Source organism: Cyrtonyx montezumae, unplaced genomic scaffold, assembly GCF_038088225.1.
Source record: "Cyrtonyx montezumae isolate F1298 unplaced genomic scaffold, pur_monq_1.0 scaffold_2, whole genome shotgun sequence".
NCBI classification, from domain to species: domain Eukaryota; kingdom Metazoa; phylum Chordata; class Aves; order Galliformes; family Odontophoridae; genus Cyrtonyx; species Cyrtonyx montezumae.
Window position 1 is genome coordinate 3,214,601 of NW_027071936.1, and position 16,388 is coordinate 3,230,988.

The 16,388-nt window shown below is 41.5% G+C and overlaps 1 protein-coding gene across 1 annotated transcript; it reads left to right on the forward strand.

Moving 5' to 3' along the window:
* The first annotated feature begins 2,973 nt into the window (after window positions 1-2,973).
* On the forward strand, window positions 2,974-15,850 carry GASK1B (golgi associated kinase 1B). The gene is made up of 5 exons (XM_065736244.1): window positions 2,974-3,248; window positions 3,872-5,158; window positions 9,594-9,808; window positions 13,335-13,561; window positions 13,866-15,850. Exons 2-5 carry the CDS (start codon window positions 4,162-4,164, stop codon window positions 14,071-14,073), a joined length of 1,647 nt encoding a protein of 548 aa, XP_065592316.1. The 5' UTR covers window positions 2,974-3,248; window positions 3,872-4,161; the 3' UTR covers window positions 14,074-15,850.
* Window positions 15,851-16,388: the final 538 nt, after the last annotated feature.

The following is a 16,388-nucleotide window of genomic DNA, read 5'->3' on the forward strand; positions in this document are numbered from 1 at the left end:
GACTCACCAATGAAATATGCCAAGCAGGTATTCCCTTTATTACAGCGCTGGGTGCATGGGGGATCTCTCCACCAAACATGCACACTGAAGAGAGAAACGAGTAAATATTTAAAGGTATAGCACATGCATATTCATCACATTCCAAACTCTGGTTATCGAGGGGATTAAACCTAAGGGTCCATTTTGCTGTAAATTTTCAAACCTTGAAGGGGGAGAGCTCCTCACCATTCCTGTGGGTGTTCTATTTAAGAGAGACATCTGTTTGGTTATCTTGTTGGGACAACAGGATGTCCGTCCTGCTTTCTTATTGACAAGTTTAGCTGCCTCCATGTTCTTCTATTAGCTTGATTTATGCCCACCCTCATTTCTAAGTTTTGTTCTCTGTTTGTGTAACACATCTGGCCCAACAGATAAATCAGCAGGGAGCAGCACCTTTGTTGCCACGTACAAGTATTATCGTCCTTCGCAGTGATCAGCTTCTCCAAGCCGTACCCCGGAAAAAAACGACTTGCCCCTATTTTTGCTTACCTTTACAACCATAAACAGACACACTGAGGCAACACAACAACCATCTCGACGATGTGCAGTTGCCTTTATTACTATAGAGAAGCTGTTCTCATGATTCAACGGTTTCCACAGAAACACACCAGTGTTCCTTCACCCAATCCTCACCCAGAGGGCAGCGAGGCCTTGGCACAGCAGCCCAGAGAGCTGCGGGTGCCCCGTCCCTTCAGGAGCTCGTGGCCTGGCTGAACCAGGCCCTGGGCGGCTGAGCTGTTTCACTGCGGGGCAACCAGCCTATGGTTGGGACTGGGTGGGCACCGAGCCCCCTTCCAACCGCGCTTCTGAAAGACGAAAAGCGAGCAGCTGAGCTCACTACGCTGCCACACTTCGCTCCCCCTACTCGCACCGACACGCATCGGAAGGAGCCACGATCCGCAAGCAGGCCGCCATGAGGCGGAACACGACCCAGCAAAGCGCGGCTCAGCTTCCCCGCTCTCCCGCAAGGCCAAGCGCTCAGACACCGCTTGGGGGAACGAGGCGGCGGGAGAAGCCGATGGCGACTGCTCCCACAGGCACCCAGAACCCCCAGCCCGGCCCGGCCGCGCTGCCTCACCGGCCGCCCCGCAGCTCCGGCCTCCTGCCCCGCCCCGCGCCTCGGCCCGCCTCCGCCCTCCGCCCCTTGCACCGCTGCTGTGTCCGGGAGCGGCCCTGAGGGGGAGCCCGGCGCGTACCCGGCTTCATTTACATTCTCCAATCTGTGCCTAGGGTAGAAACTGCTTCTTCAGTTCCCTTCTTCCATCCGTTACCCTTTTCCATTCCGTCCAATCCAATATTAGCTTTGACGGTCCTGTGCCCCCGCACTTAGGAAGATATAATGGAATATTAGTATATAAATAAATGGAATATCAGTATATATATAAAGTAACAACATGAGAAACCGACTTTAGTGGATAGTGATGGCAATGCTACAGGAATAGTTTGAGGCAAGAAATAAATACCGACTTGCAGGCTAAGTATAGGTAGGCAAAATGTGATGACTGAAGTCAGAGTTTGATGAGACAACTCTCATAGTTCAGTCTATTCTTTCAAAAAAAATAAAAAATTGCCTAGATGTTTTGTGAACACGGAAAGTTCACCTTTTCAGGTTGCCCTTCAGTGGTCAACACTGCACATCTGTGAGTACAACACATTTTAGCTTCTAGGCAACAAAGAAAATCAGGAAAGAAAAAAAAATAACCTGTATCCTTTTATAATTTTGACCAGACAATCTTCTAAAGAATTGCTGCAGGAAGATTGTATAGGGTACACCATTTAAAAGTAATGCCATGCCAAAAGAAAGGTATTAGTAACTGGAACATACAGCAATTCACAACTGCTTGATCGCCATGGAGAACTGGACTTTCAGATATAACTGCTGCAGTGTGACACATTCCCTGGTCTGTGCCATTAGCAATGCAAGGTGGAAAGAATAACGTTCTGAGATATTGGAAGAAGTACAGTGGTTACATCTGAATTGTTTGCTTCCAAATTGTTTGCTTAAACGTTCTGTTTGCTTCCCATTACTTGTCTTTTAAGCGAGAAACCTGTCTAAAGCGTTTCAAAAGACTTCATGTGTATATGCAAATATACCCTGGGCCCTGATTTTACCCATATAACTCGATAATATTTTGCACTCACTTTGTACTGCTATTAGATGGAACACAGGAGGCCATTCAAGGGACCCGTTTATGTTCTGTATTAGTCAAAAGGGCACAAAGCTGCTATCACTCTAACGTCCACTCCATCTTTCAGCAGGGCCCTCCAGCATGTAAGGCTGATCTGATAAGGTCCATATCGGGCAACCCCTTCAAAGTGTAAACAACTTCAAGCAAGGTTAGCCATATCTATCCCAGTGTTATTGATATCTTGTCTGGAGCTTTTTGAATTAAGCAAAGAAAAGTGGTTGTCAGTGGAAAACAAAACAAAACAAAACAAAAACCAAAGAGTTTTATAACTTAGATTAGACCCATCTGAAACATAACCCTATTCTTTAAACATGTGAGTGCTAATTGTGGAACAGGCAACGTCCCTATTAGTTGAAATTGCAGCAAACATATCCATTCTATTATTTTGTGCTTATACCAAGTGGGGAGTCAGAAGTCGTAGCTCCACCACTGTCTCCCTGCTCAGTTCTGCATGAGCTCTTCTCACTACCTCTTCTGTACAGTGACTGTGCTGTCCTCATTTGGGAACACACACATAGAAGACCCTGAGTTTAGTACCATATTTCAAAAGCTACTGTTTGTTCTGCATTTCTTGCACAAGAACATCTGATTCTCAAATGTTTCAAAATGCAGAGGGCCTTCTTACAAAAAGAAAACACTATTAAAAATGGGAATTTCTTCTGTTCATCTGCATGCAGTGCACTAGAGGGCCCTCGGGAGTTAGAAATGGATGGAATGTACTTCTGGAAGGCACTTACTTCACACAACTTTTCATTACAGAATTTAAAATAGAAGAGGGTGTTTGTTTTTTTTTTTTTTTCATAACGTGAGGTTCATGTAAGTTTATAGCAGTTCGTATGCAGACAACCTCTCAGTACAGTTAGGTTCCAAACAGTATTTAGCTTGTAATGAAATACATAAATGTGAACTACACTTAAAACTGAAATATGGGCTAGAGTACTTTGAAAACGTCAATTTTACTAAGTTATTTTTATTAACCTAAGGAATTTACCAGGACAAAGGATGAGTCAATCTGAATAGGTAAGAGGCTTTATACTTTTATAGCAGTAAGTTTGCAGTATGCACTGACTCTTTGTTTCTTTGAAAGGATATATAAGGCAATCAGATTTTATTTGAAAAACTAATGCTAGGTCCTATTGTATGACTTCACAAGAGTGTAAAGAATTAACTGTCTTTCATTTTTAATGTGTGTTTATGAGTTATGTGAACTGTTTTTACATTAAACTAGGGACATTTGTTACTGCTACTTCACTTTTGTATTAGTGAATATGTGCATATTTCACTGCTACAGTTATTGGTTGTTAATAGTATATAATTTACAGCACTTCCATACATGAGCTTTAGTAAAGGCTCTGTCTCGTAAGAAAAAGATAATGATTTGGATTTGATAAGTTTCTCTTCTAATGCTGGAAGACAGCTAGCTGAGATTGCAATTTGAGCTTGTGTTTCATGATTTTGGTGTTTAAATTCTATTGCAATTAGAAAGTGAAAGATTTATTCTGGAACACTTCTAAGTGCATACTGTTTCATTTAGAATTTCTGTCTCTTAAAATAAAGAACCACATATACTGAATTGTGAGTAATGAAACCAAATGGTACTATTAACCACTTTATTTTATTTTATTTTATTTTATTTTTTGCAGTTTGCAAGGGAGAACTTCAGATATTTTAGGCTACATGTGAGTAAACTTTGCTTACGTAGCTGGCTCCATTCATTCTCTGAAGCCAATCACTTGCCCTGTGGTGGCTGATAAGAATTCAACAGCTTGTAGAGGTGGATTGTCAGCATCCTTAGTACTAAGCACATTCCCAGGCATATCCATAGCCTCTGTCCATCACCCATGCAGGAAGCTTTTTGGAAAAGGAGAAATAGAAAACAGAGAAGGGAAAACATGCATCATCATCATCCTGTCTGGAACGTACAGAAGACTGTATGCTGTTTTCATCATGCAGATTCACTAGAGAAATGACCTTCTTTGATCAGCCAGGTAAAATAAAAAACTTGCTTATTTGCTGCCTGTGCTCCCCATGGACACTAAGGCTGTGGACTTGCAGGCGCCTGAGGACAAGAAGGAATCTGCTGCTGGGCACTGCGTGTCTGATCTACCTGGGTTTCCTCGTCAGTCAAGTGAGCCACGTTTTACCCCAGCACAAAGGAGGATACGAAACCATCAGTTCCAGAAGTCTCCAAGATGCATTGCAGACTTCTTTTCTGGGCATCCCACTGGATAGCACCCTGTCACCACCCAGCTTCCAGGAAGCCCAGCTGGGTGGCAATGGGACCTCGGTGCCACCCAACGTGGTTTATATCACCCTGCGGTCCAAGCGCAGCAAGCCTGCCAATATCAGAGGCACGGTAAAGCCAAAGCGCAGGAAGAAACATGCGGTCCCATTGTCCTACGGACAGCACTTCCCAAAAGCTGCTTTCACTGGCCAGGAAGAGATCTTTGTTCAGCAGCCGGGGAGGGACGTGCACGATGTGGGTGCCATGGGAGCAGCAACAGCTCTGGAGGCAAAAAAGCGCCAAATGGATGTACACCAGCATAAAGAAATGGCGGTCAGGGAGAGGGGGCACCAGAGACCTGGGGGGATTTCTGGAAGGATTAAGGCACAGCCTCAGGCTGAGGAGAGTAACATCAGGATTTACAGCGAGAGCTCCCCCTCGTGGCTGAGCAAAGAAGACATTTTAAACATGCGTATGTTGGCAGATTCTCGGATAGAGAGCATTCAAGAACTGCCTTCTCAGAAAGCTGTCCTGGTAGTTTTTGAGACGGGTCCCAGCACCACAGAAACTGCCTGTAATCGGGGGCACTGTGGCATCATCAAAAGACCCCTTGACATGAGTGAAGTGTTTGCCTTTCATTTGGATAGGATCTTGGGGCTAAACAGGAGCTTACCTTCTGTAAGCAGGAAAACGGAGTTCTTCCAAGGTAATGCATTCCTATGATTTTCAGCTCCCCCCATCCCACATTAACCACAGGACAGCAGCAGCAGCTTTAACTCCTGCTAGTCTGAGAACTAATCCCATTGTTACAAGGGTGCAAAGCATCTCTGTAATTTCTGTCAGGTAACTGTTCTGCACCAAAGGATGCAGTACCCCAAAATTTAGAATAAATACAACAACAGTTGAGCTGCTGAGAGCAGTAATGATTCACTGTCCATGAGAATTTGTAATGAGAAAACAGAGGGAGTCACCTTATGTCGCATGACATTGCACAGGCTGACTAAAGAAATTCCAGAAGGTTACTTTATGATTCAGTGGATATTTGCCTCTATTTAAGTTTTCTCATCTCTTAGATTTATCTCTAATAAAATATTATTGAAAGAGAACACAAGAATTCATCTCTCAAACAGGTAGAAGACAAAGGGCTTCGTATTCTGTCAGATTACAACCTACTTGAAAAGGCAGGAGAACTTCCTGAAGAAGCTTTATGCTACTTGAATGCTACTAATATCTCTGGGAACTATTCTTTTCTTCTTTCTTAATATTCTGCCCTCTCTCCTCGTACTTCAAAGAATTACTACATCTCATTGACTCCTGCGTGATGTTCTGAGGCCCTTGGTTTAAACAGTTTTCACTAAAAATTTTGGCTTTCTGTCCCACAGAGAAATTAGATTTCAGACGTGCAATGCAAGTTGGAAGTCTACATCTAAGATAGCTACTTATTAAATGTCTGCAGCCTAACTGCTATTTTTGTTCAGTCACAAATCACAGCCCAAAAGGACTACGTTGCATTTTAGTGAATCATTGCTAAAGTGGCTGGCTATTTGTTTTTGCTGTTCATTTCTTACTGCTGAAATTAGCTTAAGGGAAATATTTGTATTTCAGTCCGTCTCAAAAAAAGAAACAGCAAACAAGTAACACAGGAATGGCTTTCTAAAATCTGATAGCAGGAAGAGGACCTAGTGAGCTCTGATTTGTTCCTGCTTTGTAAACGTTCCTTTTGGCAACCTGCACAACAATGTGAATGAATCTCTAGGAATAACAGTTCAGTGGCTTCTGAATATTATTCATACTTGCAGGCCATGGAAGATACATTATGCCTAGTTTATTTTTAGACACACAATTTATTGCTATGGAGCTGTCACGAGGAATTAAGGTAGGTCAGTTGGAGAAATTCTGCACAGCATGGCTGCAGAGATGATAGGCTGCAAGCCCCTGTGAACGACCATTAGGCTAATTGTGCATTGTGTTGCACAGTGTCTGTCATCTTACAGTATGCTTTGGACTGTCTGGGACAGACAGAGTCATTCTGCTGTCTTGAATTTTCCTTTCCACATAACTGGCTACGTTCCTATAGCAAGAAGAGTGTTGCTAGGTGATGAGAAGAGAAATAACATTATTTTGGTCCCACTTCATTTTTTCCAGTTAAAGAGTGAACAGAGGATTTGGAACACTTACTGTACTTTGTCTCTCTCCATTTCTTTAGCCTCAAAATATTCTGGAGCTCAGATGCCCCACTTCTACTTGAGCTCACTGCTGTTTGCATGCTTGTATTTGGCACAATCTTGACACCGTTTTTTCATTGACAAAATTAACAAAAAAAGAAGTATTCTTATAAACAGTGTGAGCCATTAGTAAGCTCATTTCTGTAACTCGCATGCATTTAAGGTGAGGTGGGAACTCCAAAGGTTTTTTTACAGGATAGCTCGTGTTATTCATATGCAAAGAGAGTGCTACATGATTAGAGACTGTGAACAAATGTACACAATTTCTGAACTGACATCTCTCTCTCCATGGCACATCCCTTTAGCTTGCCTCACTTGTGATGTGATGCAACAGGACATGTTTGATGTAGCATTAAAATCTTAAAAAATGGGCTTTTCAAAACTGTCATTCATTTTGTCAAAAGCAGTTTCAGAGAGTCACTTACTAAACTCTATGCAGGTTTTGTTTCCTTTATTCCCACAATTCTCTCACTGATGTGTTTATTTTGAAAGTCTAGCAAAAGGCTGCGTGCAAGTTCTACGTTCACAGCCCTCCCATTCCTTAGTTAACTGCAAATCTCTGTAAGTGTGAACAAAAATTTGGAGGAGGGAGATTGTTGTTGTTCCATAACGTACGGACAGGTCAGGTAAGATAACTCATTCTCTCATGTTTGAAATTAATGAGCTGGCCATGAGCCAGCAGTGTGCCCTGGTGGCCAGAGGGCCAACAGCATCCTAGGGTGCGTTAAAAAGAGCGTGGCCAGCAGGTCAAGGCAGGTGATCCTCCCTCTCTACTCTGCCCTGGTGAGGCCTCACCTGGAGTACTGTGTCCAGTTCTGGGCTCCCCGACACAAAATGACAGGGATCCTAAATCAAAAGAACTGCCTACCTCCCTGGGGTCATGTCAAATCATGCAGCTACGTATCATCTCCTTATCTGCTTTAATCCAGCAATTTTGTGTTTTCCTGCTAGTGTCAAAAATTTAAGTCGCTGCTCCTCATTGAAGTTGCTGATTTGTATTCCCTTAATTCAATTTAAACTATGGAGTTGAAAGATTTTATTTTGGCACATCTTCTCTGCTTCCATTTCCTCTGAAATGCAAGCATTTCCTGTATTTAATCTTGCTCTTTGAAAAAAAAATCTTTTTGTTAATCTTATCAGAAACTGGCATGATACTATTCATATTTTTCAAGTATTTATATTACTATTGTTTATCATGTCCCTGTTGAGGACAGAAGATGTTTGTTTTGTTAAGAAAGCAGTTTACATATTTGATTTATTGAACAAGTGGCACATTGCTTATATAAGCTGTTAACAGAGGTCCAAAAACAGAAGATCAGATCTGATTCTGAAGGAAGATGTTTTTACTTTGTAGGTGTGTGTGTATGCGTGTGGCAATTCCCTGTGCTTTTACAGACCTTCTCCAGCTGGCTTGGAAAGAAGTTTAGCTGACAGCTGACCTGACTTGGCTAAAGTCATCTGCAATATCAGCTGAGGCAAAGCAAGGGAGATTGGGAAATGTTGGGAAATGGCTAGAGTTCATGAAATTAACCTCCTGAACACTCCTTCAGGCATATCAGTAGAAAAGCAGCCTGATTTTACAGGAGTGCTCAGCCCTCTTCCCCTCCTGTCAGAGGAAAAATGCTGATGCATGATGCTGATCATAGTGAAAGGACACTTCCTGGGTTCCTAAGGACAGACCAAAGATCTAATCAAGGAGGGGATTTAAAGAGCCACACTTTGCCTTGATTTGAAGACTAGCTTATATGCATATACCGTGGCAGAGAGAAGATCAAGTACATTCTGGTGCTGGAAAAGAGCTTACTTTTATCTACTTTTCTTAATGGAGCAGACACTGGGATGTGATTGCACATGGGGTCTATACTTAGGTCACCCTGAAAGTACTGCCTCCTATTTATTTCCATGGAAACTATAACAGATACAAAGAGCACAATAACACTTATTAGAGCAAAAATCTCAGTTACAAAACACCAAATCATAGGGGTTGGAAGGGACCTCTAGAGATCATAGAGTCCAACCCTCCTACCAAAGCAGCTTCCTAGACCAGGTTGCATAGGTAAGCATGCAGGCAGATCTTGTGCGTCTCCAGAGAAGGGGACTCCACCACCTCTCTGGGCAGCCTGTTCCACCCTTCATTCACCCAGCATGCACATGAACAGCTAGGTAAAAGCTGCTAATTGCTGATGCCAATCTTCTGTGCTCTGACGTCCATCCAGGTTGCCTCTGGAGAAGGCACCAGTCACTTAGTGATTTAAAGGAAAAGTGGAATACTCTCTCACAGAAAATAAAACAAGAATTTAACCAAAAGAGTTGCTATACAAAACAGCTCTCATGTTCTATCTTTATAAGTAAACAGTAAAAATAATAGTTGTCAAGGTGTTTATTCATGCTAAGGTAACGCTGCAGTATTCTCATATGTCATTTCAGGCTGCAAAATCATACATGATAAGCCTACAATACTAAAAAAAATCCACTTTGAGTATAGGATTTATAATCTTTTCATGCCTATTATACAGGAAAACACACTTTGAGAGAAGTTTTCAGCCCCTGTAAATTGTTATCAGTTCACTGCAGAAACTTCACCATTGGTTCATAGCAGCATTAGGCTATTAAGCTACCTGTGGGCTCTGTAAAACTTTGGTTTAGTATATGATTTTATACGTTAATCTCCTTCAAGTGGAAAAAACAGCCTTCTGTGTACTGTAGGCATTTATGTCTACGCTTCCTTCATTCTTTTGCTGGCTGGTTTTAGATGTGGAATAAGACCACATAAACCAAAGGATGTTAAGTTATTAGACTGTGGCAACTTTTTTTCTACCACATCTGCAAAGCAATATAATTATGACTGCTTAGGCAATGTCTAAAATCAGTCTGACAGTATCCAAGTATAACTATAACCTGTTCTTCCTTTTTCAGCTGGTCAAGCCTGTCCTGTTATTCTCTGGGATTCTTCACTGAGTCCAACCGATAACAATACTCATTCTTCAGTGAGATTAACCTGGGGGAAATATCAGCAACTACTGAAGCAGAAATGCTGGCAGAACGGTAAAGTCCCCAAAGCTGAGTGGGGCTGTACTGAAATCCATCATCATGAGTGGTCCAAAATGGCCGTCTTCGATTTTCTTCTGCAGGTACAACATTTAATGAACACATATCTGCCTCAAAAGTCACATAAACACACTTGGTATCTTGGAAAAGTCTTTTTTTTTTTAATGCACAATTGGAACTTGTTCCTAGTTATTTATGATTAAAATGTTCAAAACAACTTGCAGTCAGGAAAAGATCAGGAACTAGATTCACCCATTTAAAGATACTCTATATTCCTGTACTTATGAGGCAGGCCTAGTGTTTCACCTTAGCTTTGGACAGGTGAAATGAGAGTCTAGACAGTAGCTTTTAGAAGTAAATTTTCTGGCTTAATTTACCATCGATTTAATGTTCAGACTTGATGAGGAAGGAATATGGGATTAACTGATGAACACCATAGCTGCTGTTCTTCAGTTAGAACAGTTAGCACATCAGCATTAGCTTCCCAAGCAGCACCACTCTAGGGGCTTGTCCTGTGTTATCATTATGCGACCAGTTACACAACAGGACATTAATACACTCTGTATTTATAAGGACTGAGCTGAACTACCTACATATGGCTGGCAGCTGATTTTACACCTCCCTTAGCATTGCTTCCAATTGTCTCTGCCTGCCCAACAGGTGTGAATAAGTGAGCCTCTTGCAGCAATTACTGATGTCTGTAAAGCAGTTGGTATTTCAAATTGCAGTAAGCACTAGTTTTATGCACTGTGATTGAGCATTCGTATAATTCAACTTTTTAATAGAGTTTCATTTTTCAAAATATACGAATCATTCTGCCTCACACATATCCTATCCCTGCCCTCCTCGGGTCTGTTATAGGATTAATGAATGCTTCCAGTGCTTGCATTTCTGCTGCCACGTTAAACAGAGCATGAAATTTTTCTCTGAAAATATATTGCCACTTGTTCAATGACTCCATCTTCAGTTCCACTATGAGCAAGTAACTCTTAGAAAGTGGTATCAAGTCACACGTGGATTACTTTGGTTCTAAACATAATACAACGTAACCCAGCAGAAAAACTGCAGAATGTGGCAGTTAATTTTTTCACAACTTTTTTTTCTTGTTTTCTTCTACAACAGTTTTAAAATTCTTAAAAAACAGCACAGAACAGTTAAGTTCTTATAAGACAAGTTTTTTAAACTTCTTAAGGGAATTCCTGTTTTCTAGAGGGAGAGGTCAATTCAACTATACTTCTAAGAATGAATTTTTATCCTCTGTGCATTTGAGATTGAATCAGAATAAATAACACAGAAAATATAAAGGGACTTTGAAGAACTGAGGTACCCATGTAATGTGCTTACAGGATGTAATGCGCTGTGGAGATGACCTGACACCTTAGAATTGATGACCTGAGACTGCTGGAGATCATGAAAGAAGCCAATCAGGTGTAGTTGCCTGATGCTGATGAAAAAATTATGATGTTAATGAAAAAATTAGACTTAACATCAAGAAAAATTATAGTGTAAAGCCTAGTCTGGTAAGCTACAGAACACTGCTGTAAAAAAAAATTGCTTCATAAATCATTCAGTATAACAGTGAAAGGTTAAACATACTTCCATCAAAGAAATGCCTTCGGTGCTCTTAAAGAGGTTCCTAATCTCTGGATTCCAATACTGTAAACCATAGGAGCAGGCCGACAAATGCTTGTTTTTGACCTTTACACTTCTTCTTCAAGGACTCAGGTGAAGTAAGGACATGAAAAGTAAAAATGACTTACTTAATTTCGAGCTCTCATGTGCATACAGAAATACATATCAAAAATCAGTACTAAACTGTTAAGGTTACGGTATCAGTTCCAGACTATCACCTTGTTCTGTTTTAACACTGAATGTTGCAGTGCATGCAAAGATACTATCTGTAAGAACACAGTCTACTCATCTATTAACACATATAATGATATGTGGTGAAGATGAAATAGGGCCATGTATGAGAGGGGTCTTGAAGCCACTCCTTTCCTTTTTGGCAATGAATTCAATGGGAAATGAGCTAGGACATGCAACAGTGCCTCTTGAGCCTGAAGATGCTCAGCACGGCTCAACAGAAAAGCAAGGAAGAAGTCTAGTTCTTTCCCTAGGATTTCCTCAGTTATAAATAAACACTGCAACCAAGACCAGTGGCAGTAGTGTTATGTGCTCCAGAGGAAAAAAAGTGCTCTCAGGCTTTTGTTTGATGAACAGTAACAGGAGACCTTTCAACCATTCATCAGAGCTTTACATCAGAAGTCATATTACTTAATTTCACTGAGGTGCCAAAAAATAAGACAAATTTTAGAGGGCTTCATGCTTACATGAGCAGTATTATTTTTATGCCTGGAGCAGTTTTAAAGGTTAGCACTATACAGTGAACAAGAAGGACAAAAAAAAAAGAAAGAAAGATTTACTATTGATTAGCTATTTCTAAAGCCTAAATGCATCTTACCTCACTTCTGCTCCAAAAACACCTTCGAGCAAGAATGGGACTGGCCCCCAGGGGAAGCCAAGCCTGGAGCTGAGGGCAGACACAAAGCAGGCCTGGCAGAGTTTAGCCCACAGCACAAGACCCAAACACCCAGGCAGCTATCCAGTAGCACCAAGAAACAGGACAAAGAGCACATACACCCACAGTGGAGCCTAAAAGAAGGCTGAACAGCTGAGCCTGAGCTTAAATAGGCTTCCTGGGCCCATGGGCAGTGTGTGAAGGTCCCAGGTGAGACTGCTTAAAGCAATTAAGGCCCACTCGTGCACTCAGGGTCCTGACAATACTATTAGCTAGTCTTTGGGAGATACGAATACCTGTGAAGAGTGATGTATCTTTCCCATGCTCGACAGTTAGCCTAAAATGGCATCCTTTACTCAGGGAGTGCTTAGTTCTTGTCATTGTTTACGTAAGGACCAGAAATGACTAGGTCAGGAGAGATGCTTAGCATTTACACTGCTAAAGTTAGACCAGATGTATTCCTTTCCAGCTAAGTGCTGTGTGATGACTGAGTGAGTGTTCCCATGGGAAACAATAGCTCAGACCTTGATGTCATTAAAGTATGCATCCCAGGGCAGCTTGGAGAGGCTTCTCTGTGGCTACAAATCTACTCTTCATTCTTGTGTTTGGTAGCTGCTGGTTGTTCCATGTGATCCTTACCCATCTTTTTTTTTAAAAAAAAGTAAAAACTTTGCACGTCTGATAGAAAATTGAGGCCTTTTGTGTCTGTCAGGCTATGCTATTTCTATTGTGCTCCCACAGACAACATGTAAAAAAAATACCCACAGCCCTTGCTAAAAACTTGAATTGTATTCCCCATTTGTTATTCCAATTACAAAGTGGCATTGTTCCATTATTTTCAAAGAATTTCTACTGACATAACAAATCATGGCTATAAAATGGATACAATACGCAGTCTAGCAAATCGCCTTTCACGGAATGTGAAATCTGTGGACCAGGTCTTTAATGCCATTTCACTGCTGCCTTTAATTATGCTTGTTCTGAGCTTGTTCTCTTGCCAGCTGTGCTAACGAGCGATGTCTGACAGTGGCATCGTGCCCCAAATACTTTGATGCTGTTCTCACTCGGCGCTCTGCTGTGCTTGGTTTTAGATCTATAACCGGCTAGACAGACACTGCTGTGGATTCAGACCTCTGAAGGAGGATTCCTGCGTGCAGCAAGGACTGGCGCTGAGATGCAGCAATCAGGATGCTGTTGACTTGATGCACATAGTGCAGAGAAGGCATGATCAAAGACACTTGGCCTTTGTGGACAATAAGGGTTTCTTTGACAGAAGCGAGGACAACCTCGACTTCAAAATACTGCAAGGGATCAATGAGTAAGCTTCAAGTTGATAACTTTGTAAAATGAGTTACCGTGTTATCATCAAAAAGCAGGGCTCACTAAGTTACTGGAATAAATATCAGCCCAAGAAGCATGCTACGAATTACAGGATGTGTCTAAAAATGTGTGACTAATTTTACTTGTGTAAAAGACACAATTAACTCGTGTATGATTGGGCACGCGTGGACTTCGTTTGCTGAGTCGCAGTCTATATTCACAGAACCGATTGCTAAACCACAACATGAATATTACAATTCAGAGCGATGGCAAAACTGATGTCTGTCTTTGTGCTTTCCTAGATTCCCTGAGTCTGCAGTTTCAGTGCTGAGGAGCCAGCGTTTACGGGAGAAATTGCTTCAGTCTCTGTTCCTGGACAAAGTATACTGGGAGAGCCAAGGAGGCAGAAAAGGAATTGAAAAGCTTATTGATGTAATAGAAAGGAGGTCCAAAATTCTTCTTACTTACATAAATGCACACGGAGCCAAAGTACTGCCCATGAATGAATGAGCTTCTGAGAGACAGTCTTTAAAATAGCTTGTGTGGGGCAATAATTATAATATTGATTTATTTCATAGGCTTTGTTTCATAGGTTTGTTCAGCCCGGAGAAGATGTAATCTGCGGAGCAGAATGACGTCTAGACTTCATAGAAAGTACAAGGGGAGAGACACGTGTCTCTCCCTGTATTGTCTAGGCACATCAAATCTTCTCAGAACTGCTGCAGGCACAGATGAGTGCAGAGCAAATGCTCAAAGCAGGCTGTGCTGTGCCACTGCTGCACTCACTGCCCTTTCCAAGGGCCGAGGAATACTTCTTTCTCTGAAATTCTGAGTTTCGATCTAGGACAAGGTGTTCTGCATATGCTGCATCGTGTTCTCACCTTTTAACCATACCTTTACGTGCAGCTGGAAGTGTTGCTGTCTATGTTGTAGTAAAACGCTCCATTTCCAACTCCTACCAAGTCTCTTGTCTTCAGACAGTCAGGAGAGGCTTGAGGAGACTGGCAGTGGGGCTGGATTGTGAAATACTTCTAATTCAACGATGCTGATAACAAACTCCAGGAAGTGCCTTATCTTTCTGACGTTTATACTGTATTACATCTTGGTACTTGAATTTGGTACAAAGCATCATTGGTTGAGTGCTTATGAGTACATACAAGCCCAGTTCTCGTTTTTTTTTCCTTTCAAAAATGAAAAATGTTGTACTTTCTGTGTGTATTTAGGTAAATGCTCCAAAAGAAGCACTCTATATAGCTCATTTATTCACTGCTTCTACATTCAAAATATCTGCTTTTCTCTCAGTAGCAGGACTAAAACGTACTGAGAAATCGGTCCGTTGCCTTATAAAACAGCATGAACTTGGACTGACACTCCTGCACAGAAGCCCAAGCAATACTGACAGACAGAAAGAAAAGGAAGAAGCCTTGATCTACCTATGGCAGGGATCAACTGAAAGCCATGAAACCAGGTTTTATTCATCTCTGCTGGGTTGCCTTCCATTTAAGGGCATATGGGATCAGACAGATATTCCTGCTGCACATTACTGGGAAGGGTGTAACCAACGGCAACAGTCCAAAATCTGGGGGTGGGAAAAGAAGATTATGTCATTCTTGAATCTCCCCGAAAGCCAGAACCACATAAAACAGAATTACTAAGAAAGTCAGGAGGGTTTGCTGATTTCATAACATTGGAAGACAGGGCTTAAAATAAGTAGCACAGGCACAGATGCCTTGAAATTCCTCGGGTGCTTGCCAGTGAGTTTATAATCTTAGACGTTTCAGAAGCTGAGGACATGAAAACTTTTCTGGAGCACTGTGGGAGAAATTTCTTTTTCCTTATTTCTTCTCTTTCTATAATGCACTATATTTAAGAAACGTCAACTCCACATCTTAAAAAATGCAAATACATGCTTAGGGGACAGGAAGGGACAAGCTTCCAGTAGCAATGCTGGGAATGCTTTAAGGCATGTTTGTGTGTGTGAATAAAAACATACCTGTCTATGAATACATATACCTTAGGTTTTTTTAATATAAAAGGCTCAGTTCTACTCACAGAGTGAGTTGTTTATGCAATTTGTTGTTTACACGTAGAATTGTATTGTTTGAGAGTGCAAGTCCAGTTCTGGGTATACACAAGTCAAAGTTTAAGCAAAGCATTATTACGGATGCAACTTCTGTTCTCCAAGCATTAACTCCTCCCATGCTAACACATCTAGGCAACGTAAGAAGTTTTCTATTTTCAGTTGTAAAGAAAAGCAGCATTATGTTTGAATCTGAGTTAAACTGCCAGACAGAGGTGCTGTCAGATCTGAGGAGTTTTTACATCAGACGTTGAGCTTCCATCTGAAACCTGTGCATTTCAAATCTGTGCATTTTACATGCAACTTGGTTGTCCTTTTGTACTGACAGTAAAGGCATTAGCACAAATTGTGAACTGCTGCACTCTGCCGCTGCCATGCCATGTCCATGAACATATAAAATAAAGTGGTATATATTCATCACATTCTGTTTTCATATCTCTAAACTACAGTCACAAAACTATCATGCACATTAAAGAAATAGGCGGACCATTGGATGCTTTTACAAAGGAACTGTGCCCTTGAATCTGTCTTTAGAGAAACAATCCAAGATGTGTTATGAAGTTCTTCCTGTGGAAAATTTTTCTAGCTGTTTCCTCCTGAGACTTGCAGCTAACTTAGCTGATTCACTGTGTCTGCAGAGCTTCTGGATCCTGCACCATCGCTGTTACTGTGTTCTTTAGCCATGCTGACAATGTCTGTTCACGCAGGCACTGAGCAGAAAAGGCCGTGCCCTTTTATGATGCCA